Here is a 13,422-nt window from a genome sequence, read left to right as displayed (position 1 = left end):
TATTTGGTTTCAAACATTGGGTTTATGAACAATACAAATAGTTCTAGGTTTGCATAAACTTTTGATGCTTGGTGACTGTGTTTCAATGTGGAATCATTTGAAAGGAATTTTTAAGTAGAAAAATAATGGGTAAAAAATACATTGAAAAACGTATCACAAACTATTTTTGCCCTGAAAGATGGCATAATAGGTCATTTCAATTGGAATAAGAACAAAAATACCATCTACGATACCAATATCTTTAATGTTGTTTTTTTTCTCATTTATTTTACAAATAAGCAATTACAAAGCCATACCCTTGCCAATGAGAACAAAGTTATACAGGCTCACCAGGTTTCAAAAAGTCGCATTATTATCAATGGCTGATGGAATAGAGATAATTTGTACATAGGATTCCTTAAGATTATATCAAAATTTCCATGACAGATTGAGTCTCTGCCAGACAGTAGAGGGAGGCAGTGACCCCAAGAAGTTGTGTTCTTAACAGCATTATAATTCCTCTGTTTAAGTATAAGGTACATAGGTCATATTCTGCTAGGTACTAATATTTGACAGTCAAAATAGGTGAAGTCTCAGGATTTTCCATTACAACTGTTATACATGTAAGTTAAAAAAGACTCAAGTATCAGAAAACAAGTTAGTTAATTAAAACATGAGTTCTTACAGCTGATTACTGTCAGTTCTGAAAGATATCTGGGGTCTATATGAGGCATTCAGGGTAAAGGGTCTTAAACCCCTTTTAAAATTGTTTCCAAAGTCATTTATATTCCTTTCAAGATACTTCCTACTATTTTAATGCAAATGTCCAAACAAAAAGCAAACAATCTTTACAACTGTACAATAGTCTTTTGTTTAAACCTCTCAGTTCTGATATAAGGACTAATCCTGAACGTAAGAACCCCAATAAATATCAAATGTACCATATAATGGAGAAAGAAAATAAATTGTGTTTCTGAAATTCTGATTTATGTGTCTATTTCTAAATATTTTATAATTATCACGTTTTGGTATCCAAATATGGTGTCATTTATTATGCTTAAAACAATAGGAGTACAAATTTAAAAAAATGGTGCAATTTCTGAAACACTTTTTTTCAAGAAATATGTCTTACATTATTGACCAAATATTTGTTTCAACATCTGTAACAAAATGGTTTGTTTTAAATAGAGTAGTAAGTACAACATTTAAGATTTTGAACCAGGCTATGTTTTAACATAGTAAAAATGAGTAGAAATCGAGGCTGAGAAATTACTTGAAGTATTTTCATGATATTTAGGGCCTGGTGATAAAACCTTATCAAAACAGTTTTATACAATATGTGCACTACAAGAAAGGTGATGACATTTCTATTGGGAAACACAGGCAACCATAATATCAAATATTTTATAAATATTTGTATCAACATTTTATGCTACTTTCAGTTACAAGTTTATGGTCATACATGTAACAGTAAACATGAACACAATACAGAATTAAATAACGATTTTGGGGATTATGTGCAAAGTAACAACAATTTTTAAAAGTCTTAATAGACTCTACTGACACAAAATGACTGACAAAAACTTCGGTCTACAGTGGAAAGTGGAAAGACAACTGATCAAATAACAAAGTTTGACAATAATCAGAAATTCTCCCTTCATAGTCTTAACAGTAGGAACACTATTAAAACTCTTTATCTTTAATACAAAAATCCTAAAAGTTTAACATCTTTATAAAACCTTTTTCTTCCAAATCGACTACAAACATAATCTCTGCGACCATACTATAAAACACAGAATTCTAACGCTGTCATAACACATCAGTCCTTTTTCTTTTCTTCCGCTGATTTTGGCATCGCAGGAATTTCCTCAGGTTCTACAGAGTTATCATCCTTAGAATCAGAATTATCTCCCTTGTCCTCGACGCCATCTTTTATGGCCTTGGCCTCCCCGTTTTCCTCCAACATTTCTTGACTGACCCCAAACTCATTGACTCTTGTAGGGTCCACCCTGTATATATACTTCTGGTAGAGGTATATGAAGAAGATGATGTCTGAAGAAGAAGTAATATCACAAACTTTAAAACAGAAGCTTAAAAAATTGCTGGCTTTTCTCAGGGTTAGACACTAACATATAAACTTATCAGATAGTCTTTCAGACTACTGGATCTTAAATCAGATAGAAAAGCTAAATATCTGGTAGTCAAAATATCTTGCTGTCCCTTTGCCTGGTGCTAATAAAAATGACCAGAGTCAAAACAAAGAAACTTTTTTTTTTAGTGCCAGATCCATTCTGTCCCTGGTAATCATTGTATTTCCCTAACAGAAGGAAGAGTAAAATGGTAATTCTCTAGCTATCTTGTTGTTCTTGAAACCAACTTTTGTGCCATGTCACAAACAAGCGAAATTGTATTAATTATTTTTCGTCTCATTTTACTAAAACATGTTAGAATTTGACTGGAGGTAAACAATGACTGGAGGTTAAAGTTTATAAGGTTAAAGCATGGTGTCTATGCATTACGAAGATTTCCAATGGCACATCTTAATTCCTCCAATGTTCTTTTAAATAAATGGCAAAACAGTATTTACATTGTCTATGCATTACTATTTAGTCACTGTACACTAATTATGTCTTCAGGGTATTTGTAAACAAAGAGCATCTGTATTTCACGATTTAAAATTATGTGCAATTCTCAGTGCGTCAAAATAAATGCACATCATAGGTTGCCTTGTGATTTTAAGTTCTAAATACAAGTAATGTGTTTGGTTGAATTTGACCCCTCGCCAATCCTCACCTATCATCATCGCTCAGTACCACCATGCCAGACGCTAGCTATTGATTAGTTTGCAATGGGATTGGTAAATTTTGGTGGGCCCCATAATGATTTCTGTTGACCCATATATACTTACCATCTCTAAGACATCCTATTCTGTAGAGGGTCGGCATTTTTATAACAAATGCAAATATATCGTCAATGAAGGTATTGAGTGCCTTGTACGTCAACATTCTCCATGGAAGATGGGCGACAGACTTCAGCTTATAGTTGATAAACAGCTGTGGTGTCATCATGATAAAACCTGGAAACAAGTATTTTGGTAAGAGCTATTTAGCATGTCTCATATGTACATTGGTGGCAAAACCTTTACCTCAGACACAGTACTTTCTTTTAAACCATCTATCAGAATAAGATGGATTAAAACAAACACCAGAAGCTGATAAAATCATGCTCTAGCCCTTATGGCAGAAACCAGGGAAAAACATTGATGAAAGTGCAAATACTAGCCTCTATTTCTTGAACCGATTTTGTAGACTAAGTCTCTTATAACAGGATCAAGCCTATCACATTATTTTGTTTAAGTATAATTTGTTTAATAATAAAAGGTTATGATAATAACTTGAATTTCTGAAAAATAAAAAAGGTAAAACTCAATTATCTTTCAGTTATATACTCCACCCGAGAACTTACCGAAAGTGAGTAGGAAACCATACATCATATTGAGTACCCATGAGTACCAGCCTCTTTGTTCCACATAGACAACAGAGTACACAGCATAGCAGGCCAGTAGTGGGTACAGAAGCCATGACAGGTACCTGAACGCCAACTGGAAAGAAAATGGATGACATAAAGTGTTCAGTCTTTAATTTATTTTGACTTCTATATGAAGTAATTTGCAGATATAAAATATGTTTGGGAAAACTGTAGGCTTTTTTGCTACTAAAGAGGAAACAGCCTGTTAATGCAGTTAATTTACGAAGAAATCGCTGAAACCTCTTCCAAATAATCAGAGGGGTCTCTTACTCTATCATATTCCCTGGTTTGTGACTCTGTATATGTGGACTTGTCTTCCAAACTCACTCTTGGTATCAACCCTAACAGTTTATTCTCTCTGTCCACCTGAAGAAAATGAGAAATGAAATGTAATCCATGTATTCTAATACATTTGCAGGTCATATTTCAAGCAAAACAGGCTTCACAATTCGCTGTGCATTTAGTGGGGATTAAACCCATGACAACATTGCTATAAATGTTCTTTTACTAATTTTCTGTTTGTTAACTTCCTCCATTCTAAACCAAAAGCTTTTGAAATTCAGGTTGCTGCTAATAAGGGCTCTTATATGATACTTTTGAAACACAATCTACTAACTCAACTTGACAAAGCTAAAAAGTGTACTCACCTTGACATTTATGACTTTGTGTATTTTCCATATCTCAATAGCAAGACCTATAAACACACTGATCCTGACGACTGTGTTAGTTTCATTATCAAGCACATACAAGACGACAACAGCGGACTGGAATACGTTAAAGAACACTGAACGGACGGACAAACCCTCCAGAGACTTCCTACTTTTCCAGAACTGGATATCTGTGGATATAGAAATTTTACTTTGAGGATAGTTTTAGATTGAATAGATTTTTGTGGATAAAACAGAAAGAATGGATAAATGGATGTGTGTTGAATTTTTTTTAGACAAAATTACTTTTTCTTATACTTAATATAAATAATATATTGACACAAGAAGCAAATTAATCTACCATCTATTATGCAAGCTGCCATCTATTTAATGCTTTAGTTTTATAACAGCACAAGGTTTTAATAGTATTGATGGATAACCTTATTAAACACCAGAGAACACATGAAACAAGAACTACATAGAAGCTAGAGGCTGCATTTCCAAGAAATATGTCATTTTTTTAAGAAATATTGATATTCAATAAAAGTTTTGCAAAGAACAATAATGATATCATAATAAGTAAGTTTGGAATCTTAATGATGTAATAAATTATGTCTCAGCCGTTTTGAGACAATAAGCCAGACATACATTATTAACTTACCATTTTTAAATGCAAGGAACTCAAACACACTGTGAATAATGGAGACTATAATGGTCAAAGCTAGCAGATAGGGGTTGGTCTCCAGGACAGCAGTCTGGAAAAAATCACAGTTTATTAATAAAGAGTGTGACTTATCATAGGTTTCTGCAGTAGCAGGTATCTGTTGAGACAGAATCACATACTGTAACAAGAGTGCAACATAGCAAAGATAAACATCTGTTTGTTGTTTTCCCCAATTGAAAAAAGGCCTTTACTCTTCAATGATCTAAGTTTCCAGGGGTTGAATGACCCGACAGCTGTAAGAATGAAATCAATTTAGTGATTGACCATGGTGTTTTAGGCTCCAAATGGGTATTAAAGGGTGTGATGCACCCCTGCCACAGAAGCAAGTGTCTTTAAAAAGCCCTGACTTCAAGTTTGAAGCAAATTTATATATAGCCCCCAAAAAATCATATCTGGGGATATAGGGGTCACCATATTGACTCATGTAGCATAAAATCCCTGTTCCCAATCAAATTTTCTGATTAGTTCAAATTATTAATATCTATTTCGAAACTTTTAAAGAGCTTTATTGGTAATTGGTTAGTTTATGCACTGATTATTTGATTTTGCAATAAAATCTTTCCATTCCATTTGCGACACTTTCTTAGTATCAACTGAAATATTTGATCTTACAAAATTTTGTTGTACACGCATGGATTAGAGGGCCCCCTAATGAGTTACTACAGTGTTGCAAACAGCCCATGATATAAAAGTACCTTGAGGAAATCCTGGCTGGTTTTGTCATCACCAATATCGGAGCTAAGTATTTGGAACATCATTTTCAAAGATTTTTTACCTCCATTAATAGCACATCCACACGCACACTTATCATTAAAAACTGAAAATGATACCTTGAAGCCTGGTGGTTGCCTTCATCACCAATTTTGAAGCTGAGACTTTGGAAAAAAACTTTAATTCAACCTCCATTAATAGCACCTACTACATGCATACAAAAAACCTGAAAAGACACCTTGAGTGAATCCTGATCACTGTCTTCATCGCCCATATCGGAGCCAAGCATACTGGTCCACTTGTTACGCATGTTCTGCGCCGCATACATCTGCCAACGGAACAGCGATATAGGGCTGTATGTCAGCGTTAAGTTCAACTCTCTGTAACAAAAAAAAAATTGTTATCATGTGAAGAAAAGCATTGATGAAAAGCATATTAAACTTTACTTTATTACATTATAAGCTATTTGCTCATAGCTGTTGAAAATTAAAATCCTGCCAAAGACCAGCAGACCATATCATTGACATACTATATTGCTGTATTAAGTCACATACACATAGCAAGCTGTTTGATGAGACTTTTATTCTTATGTTTAAAACATTCTTCTTTCAACATTAGCCACTGATTATTGAACTCATTACCTAGGTCTTTTTTTAAAATTGATTTTACCGGGTACTGATGGGCCAAAACTTGATGAATCATGTAACACTCATAAGAAAGCATGATAACTGATGATTTCCGTTCGAAATGTTTTATGGCTTAAACCGTTATAAACGCTTTAAGAAAATTGAATAAAAAAGAGTATTATCTAGATATCTCAGTCCAATTCAATTTATCTATACCCATGTCCCTGGTACTTACTTCACAGTTTCATTTATGGGCATGTACTCGCTGTTCAGGTTCCAGTAGTTGTTGAAGTACAGCACTGGCCAGTACTTGTTGATTGTACCGGGCACAAACTCTACAACTGGAAAAGAGATGGGAAAATATAAACATCAACAATTACATTTATAATGGCTATTCCATTTATGATTCATGCATGCAAGTCACAATAGGAAGGCAACTCAAGATATTCTGAAGAGAGAGGTTCCTTTTTATTTTTTGGCTTTTTTTTTTACGTTAAATAAACTTCTAAAGAGGATGGTCCAATTTAAAAGTACCTTCCTGGGGTTGTTGTAAGTTTACAGGCAATAACCCTAATGCATTTCGGTGAATACACTTGAAATCAAGAAAACACTGTTTTCTATAATACATTGTATTTACAACACATATGGAGATACACATTTCTTTGATCAGCTGATTCCATTAGAACTAATGACAAAAGGTCATCAATTGTCTGAATAAAGCCAAGCACGATCAACTTTGAGTAACAGATGATGAATTGTAGACACCATCAACTGTTACACAAGTTATTACAAAATGTATCAATTATTCTTGTTGGCATAGGGTTAACTAGAGAAAACCAACTTGTCCAGTTTGATGACCACCTTACCAGGAGAAACCCAGCCTGGTAAACACCAACTTAACCTCACTCAAAGTAAATAATCTTACATTCATCGAGTGGTGCTGGTATCTGACCTCTGACCCAAGAGGTGTGGTCATCTAGCAAATTCAAGGTCATGTTTGGATGCCAATGGGAAAGGATCTCAAAACTAGATGAGTTCTCCTTCTGTAAAATAAGAATTAAAAAGATTATTTTCTAGATTTTCCTTGATTGACAAAAAGAAAATGGTTAGAAATTCATTGCCAAAATATTTTAATTCACAAACAGATGATAGGTGCCACAGTTTGGTGCATACTTTCCCATGATGAAAACTGAAACGTGTTTGCTTTCAATATTTAACAATTTGAATAACAGTAAAGCACTGCAGGGCCTGTTTACCCTTTTTCCCTGCCAATACCCGGCTACTTCCCCAAGAGCCAGACCCTGTTTTTTAACCCCAATTAAGCCTCTATAATTCTCTCTTTTCATAAAAAAAATGAGAGACATGTTTACTGCTTTATTATAAGTTACTCCATTTGTTCCCATTATATTTGAAAAAGTTCTCAAAGAAATTTTCCCCAAAATTGGTAAAAAGGCAGAATCATTCCGCTTGAGAAATGTTCATTTGCTTGTTTATGTTACTGAATATCAGACCTAATTTCTTCCATTGATTAAGGGCCCCATTCTTCAATATACATGTATCTGAAGTAAAGTCTTAGGGTGTATTCACTTACAATCTGAGTAATTGACTTAACACTGCAAATCAGGGCCTTTATTTGACCCTCGAAAATTAAGTCTGACACGCTTTTCAAGAAACCAGACATTTATGTACATAAGGGTCCTGCATAGAAAAAATCAAACTGAAGGGTTAAGGTGTGAAGGCAAATATGAAATTTGCCCTTCATCCATAAATAGAAACGATTGGATGTAAATGACATAAATGAGTACAGGCCATGCATGGATACAAAAATCACACTCAAGTAGTGTACCTTGATGAGATCAGGATGAACATCAGTCTCCCCGGTGAGCAGATTCTTCGTCTCATGGAACTTTCTCTTCTTGAACTTGTTCAATCCTAAAACAGGCAAAAGAGAGAAATCAATATAAATGCATTGGGAAAAAATACAAGGGGAGAAAATTAAATGATCAGATAGTTGCAAAATTCCTTTCAGTAGTTTCAGAGTAATGTTTAATCGGGGAATGTGGTATCTCGGTCCAGACACAGGGACATAAGAGGCACAGCTGGGTACAGTCTCATTTTATTTGAAGAAAATCCGTAAGAAAGGAGAGATACAATGGGCCTCCAAAATTCACAATTCTTGTTAAGTTCACAATCAAGATTGTCATCTATTTATGTTTCAATTTTCATTGTAATCCTTCATAGCCTTTTGATACATTCTCTTTGAAGAAAACTCCTAACAAGGGAAGACTTTTTAACCAAAATGCGCAGTGCACAACATCACTTTGCCATATATCAATGTACATGTATGAGGTTTCTATGATTTCCTTTCAGTAATTTCTGAGTTAGACTTCGACATTTTCAGGACAAAGGGACACAGCTCTACAAAAATTGGAGCCTTCCATAAGGTTCTGAGATATGCCCTGAAAATATTTTTTTCATGAAAACCAAATACCAAGAAGATAACTTTGCAACCAATTTACCATTGATTGAAGAGTTAAGATTCATGTGTAGTGCACAATTTCACATAGCCAGTATAAATTATGTGCCCTCAATTTTAAAGAATAGTGCAAAAAAAAAAGAATGAATTTTCCTTCTTTAAAAGGGAAATATTATGAACAAATCAATTTGATAATCGTAAAATGAGGGGAAAAATGTAGAAAAATAACTGAGGTCACAATTGTTTTGGCACATCATCTACCTCCAGTTAATGCATTTTCATCCTGCATACATGTTTATTACCTTACCATTGATAATTATTGTAGAAGTCTTGACAGAAACTTTTTACATCCAACATTTTCAAATTTTCCCTATCAAACATAACACATTTCTTATCCAAGCTGAGTCACTTACTTATAGATCTGTAAACTGTATCCCTCTTGCTATATCTTCCTTTATTTTTAGGATCTGGTGAATTTCCTTCCTTAACAACATACACATGTAGGTAGAGAGAACCATTGTTTTGTACAGTCTGTAAAAGAATCATAAGTACTTTCAAATTTAGTTATCTGATTTTATGCGACACAATTATTTGATTATCAACCAATGCATTAATTTATATCTACTTTAATAATTTGGATAACTTAAACAAATGATTCAATAGATATTCAGTTATACTTGAATGTTAAATAATTGTGTTGCTGAAATTCTATGAAACCTTATACGCATATGAAGCTTAGAGCTTAGAAACAGTCACTGGTGCAATAAGACTGAAAAATTGGTTAGACATGAACAGGTTTTCTTTGACAAGTGACTGCACTAAAGCAGGTTAAAAGCTCCATAGCATAGTTTGCGAAATAAATGCCAGAAGTGTGAGAAGTTAATTTAATAATATATTTTTAATGTTTCTTTCTATTACTATGTAGGGAAGTAAAGTATATGTCATAGTGTTTGTGTAATATTTCAATGTTGCTCTCAATTTATGGCATTCACCCTATCCATCTTATTGCAATATTTGTGTACATTAATATATAAAAGTAAGTCATACAGGTGAAGCTGGTATTTTCCCTGAGTACTCAAATGTGCCATCTCCATTGGGTCCCGCCTCCCAGTCACCATACATCAGCCCTTTCTTTGCCCAGAACAGGGAATCCTCTGAGAAATTATTCATTTTTTCAAGCTCTGTGATGTACACATACATGTCCTGAAACCAGATAAGATATTATACATTGAAAGGCTAAGTGAAAACTGTAGTAAAGTGTCACTGTGACTGATTTATAATTGTCCCTAAAAGATTGATGGGAAACCATAATTTTCAAGGAACTATTAAACATGGTAAATGAAGCAAAGAAATGAACCTTAAAGTGACTGTTATATACTGGCATTGTGAAATAATCTACATGCAAAACGAACTAAGAAAATCATCTGCAAGAATATAAATTACAAGGTCGAAAAAGTTGGGAAATTAAAAGGCCATAATTAATTAAAGTATTAATTACAAATGAATAAAATGCAGATCAACAAAAACATGAAACCATAAGTTGACTGCAGATCAACAAAAACATGAAACCATAAGTTGACTATCAAAACCAATGATATGCACTATATTAGTAAATCATCTCCGAAGGAAATCATTTTTTTTCCATTGTTAATTAATTTCTGCTTGAACTTGAATTTTGGGTTTCTGTCTAACATTCTGCCAAAAGGTTAAGGCGGTTCTGGAATCCCTTGATGAATTTGGTGTCTTTCGGAGTGTAAAACGCTGTTTGAATTTCATGAATTGCAACAAAAGAGTCACAACCTCTTTCTATTCTCTTCATATTGTTAAATTTGTATTATAAAATTTGTAGTAATTGGTGACTTTTTGTGGAGTACAGTATTTTTTAAATAAGTAACTTTTTATTATAGATATACCAAAAATGTGCCCTTTTCAAATTGATTGGTTGTGTAGACATATCCACCAGTGCTTGCTCCCGCACTAGGGTTAGAGCCATCAGCTGGAGGCGTGGTTGGTGTGCTTCCCCTACGGAAGAAGCTACTGATCATGTAGATAATCGCCATCCTAATGACAAGACCTTTCACAATACCAAAAAATCCCTGCTGCTGAGCTGGCTGTTGTGCCTAAAACAAAAAATAATACTAATCATATGATATTACCTATCATGTGCAATGATCTTATATTCTTTTAAATGCAACACAATATATCCCAGCGCAACCTGTTTTCGAACACCTAAGGATTGTTTATATTTCAATCATAAATAAGTGATTGTTAAAGATAAATGTTTGAGAGTACCATTTAAAGCAATCATTCATCTTTGAAAAATTAAAATAAATTATTTTTCAATCATCTGTTGTTTACATTACGCATCCAAAATGGGGTCTGTCACATATTGTATTTGACCTAAATACAACTTGTTTTCGACCATGACCTTTAACTATACATACTTCACAACAAAAGTTTGTGCACAATAGTTTTCATTTTAATTTGTATAACTTGTTTTAACTGTTTTAAGTTTGTTTTGTTTTTAAAGTAATTAAATGTTTACATATTTGCCATACAGTCACTTTATAGTTACTTATCACCACAAGAGATATGCATCATCCCTTCTTATGGCTTTCACATGGGTACAAAATGATAAATTCAATCATCATGAACCCTGGTATCACTGACCCAACTCTGAATGAGCCTCATATGACCTGCATAGGCTGCAATATGTAACAATATGTAAAACTTTATAGTTACCTGTAGATAAATTTAATTAATTTTAGAATAAGCAATATACAGTACACTCAACAAGTTAGACCCACTTTCTGTTTCCCTCCGCGGATTATTGCTATCGCGGCCAACACAATGATTTAATCGACTGTCCGCGTTCCTCGGAATTTGAATTTAAGGCCCTCGGAGGGTGATCAGTCGACCGAAGAATAACGAACTCGGCGTTCCTCGGAGGGGTTAACTCCTCGAAACTCTGTGGACACTAGATAAGAAAAGACGCTACTGCAGTAAAGTTATATTTATTTTATTAAAATTTTCAACCGATTACGACGGCTACAGTAAACTGCTTCTTCCTCTGCCCGTTTTGCATGAAGTTAGCTTACTACAAGAATGCAGTCGTATTTCACTAGTTGCACATGCATCTTATAAACGTGTTTTTGCTAATGACTGATAGAACACATTTCTTCCGAGAAATTCTAGGTTACACATTTTCAGAAAATCAGGAGGTCAAACACGCGTTCAAAGTTCACAGCACATGGTTTTGAAGGCCTTCTTGCCTCGTTTTCTGCGGAAAATTCCATGAAACATCATAGCTATTTTTAACCACCAATAATAAATAGTATATTCTATATGGTATTGATCACGCACTTGACGTCAGAGGTCATGGTTCAGAATCGTGTAAATAGTCGGCTGCTTTATGATGCAATAACTTAGTGGATATACTTTAATGATTCAATGTTTATAATTCAAGACAATATTCAATTGGCGTTTACGGACATAAATACAAATTAAACGTTGGTACATGTAAGAATCTTTTACGCTTAACAATGTGCATAAGCATAAAAATAAATAACTTCTAAACAAGAATGATTTCTTGCTTATCTCATTAGACTCCGAGTTCCGCCGCGGGATCATAAAATCGGACGATCCTCAACGCTATCGTTCATATTAAACTCGGCAGTAAGCCAGCCACTCGGAGGGATTTTAGCGAGGGCAACAGTTTTACCCTCGGAGGAAACCCGCGATCATCAACTTTTTCCCTCGGAGTGAGCGAGAAAAGTGGGTCTAACTCCTTGAGTGTACTGTACCATATTTTGATGCGCTTTTAATGTTATGCACTATACTAGGTATTAGGCTGTGGTAGAAATGATAAACAAAAACAACACGATTTAAAAAAAGTATTTTACATGTGAAATCATTCTAAATGAAGGGTTCAATTTGGCATTAATCGAAAATGACTAATTGGTGTTGTTTCAAGTAAAACTGAAGTTTTTGTAACACTAGTATTCCCTTCTTTTCGAAATGAAGTTTTCTGACAGTTCTACTCTTAAGGTTTAAAATTGAAGCTTATTTTTACCAGAAGTGACACCTAATAGAAGTGTTTCACCTATTTTTAAGGGGCGGTCGAAAATAGGTTGTTCCGGGATATATGATCTTTGATGAAGACATTCAATTCTATTTAATCAAATGTAATATTTTGCCTAGGTTCAGAAATGAAATTCAGTATCTGACACTGGCGTCAATACTCAATGACAATTAGAGAATTTTGCAACTTCTATTTCTAGTGACTAATGGAATAAATCATGGTAAATCACAGTACTTACAGTACTAATCTAATATCTTTAGATCATGACTAACAGATCATTTATCATATTAAAATGTATATCAGGGATTCCAAGAAAAATATGACTAAAGTCAAAGAGATTAATCAATATGTGAAACGATTTTGAACAAGGCACCGTGACTCAACACAAAATCTTCCAGTATGACTTGATCAGACAATGTACATGTGGCCTCAGGCTCATTTCAAAATTTCACACTCGTCTCAAAGCGATTTTCGAGACTCATGTGTGTATTTCTTGATTTTTTTCATTAACATATAATATTATTCAGTGAATTTACAGACTTCTTGTGCAGGATCTCCATTTTGCGCAGCTTGAGCGACATTTTCTGTGTTAGATATGACAGCAACGTCTCCTGTGTCCGCCATGATTATTCAATAATCTCTAATAAAAT

The 13,422-nt window shown here is 34.1% G+C and overlaps 1 protein-coding gene across 1 annotated transcript; it reads right to left on the bottom strand.

The window, feature by feature from the left end:
• Window positions 1-262: 262 nt before the first annotated feature.
• On the bottom strand, window positions 263-13,414 carry LOC128209092 (putative lipid scramblase CLPTM1). The gene is made up of 14 exons (XM_052912941.1): window positions 13,313-13,414; window positions 10,605-10,811; window positions 9,739-9,894; window positions 9,105-9,222; window positions 8,062-8,147; window positions 7,141-7,258; window positions 6,451-6,556; window positions 5,828-5,969; window positions 4,816-4,909; window positions 4,155-4,345; window positions 3,778-3,873; window positions 3,445-3,580; window positions 2,888-3,055; window positions 263-2,031 (listed from the first exon to the last, which is right to left on the bottom strand). The coding sequence occupies exons 1-14, from the start codon at window positions 13,394-13,396 to the stop codon at window positions 1,799-1,801; spliced, it is 1,935 nt and encodes a 644-aa protein (XP_052768901.1). The 5' UTR covers window positions 13,397-13,414; the 3' UTR covers window positions 263-1,798.
• Between the last annotated feature and the right edge of the window lie 8 nt (window positions 13,415-13,422).

Source organism: Mya arenaria, chromosome 11 (assembly GCF_026914265.1).
Source record: "Mya arenaria isolate MELC-2E11 chromosome 11, ASM2691426v1".
NCBI lineage: Eukaryota > Metazoa > Mollusca > Bivalvia > Myida > Myidae > Mya > Mya arenaria.
This window is presented reverse-complemented; position numbering and strand designations above follow the sequence as displayed.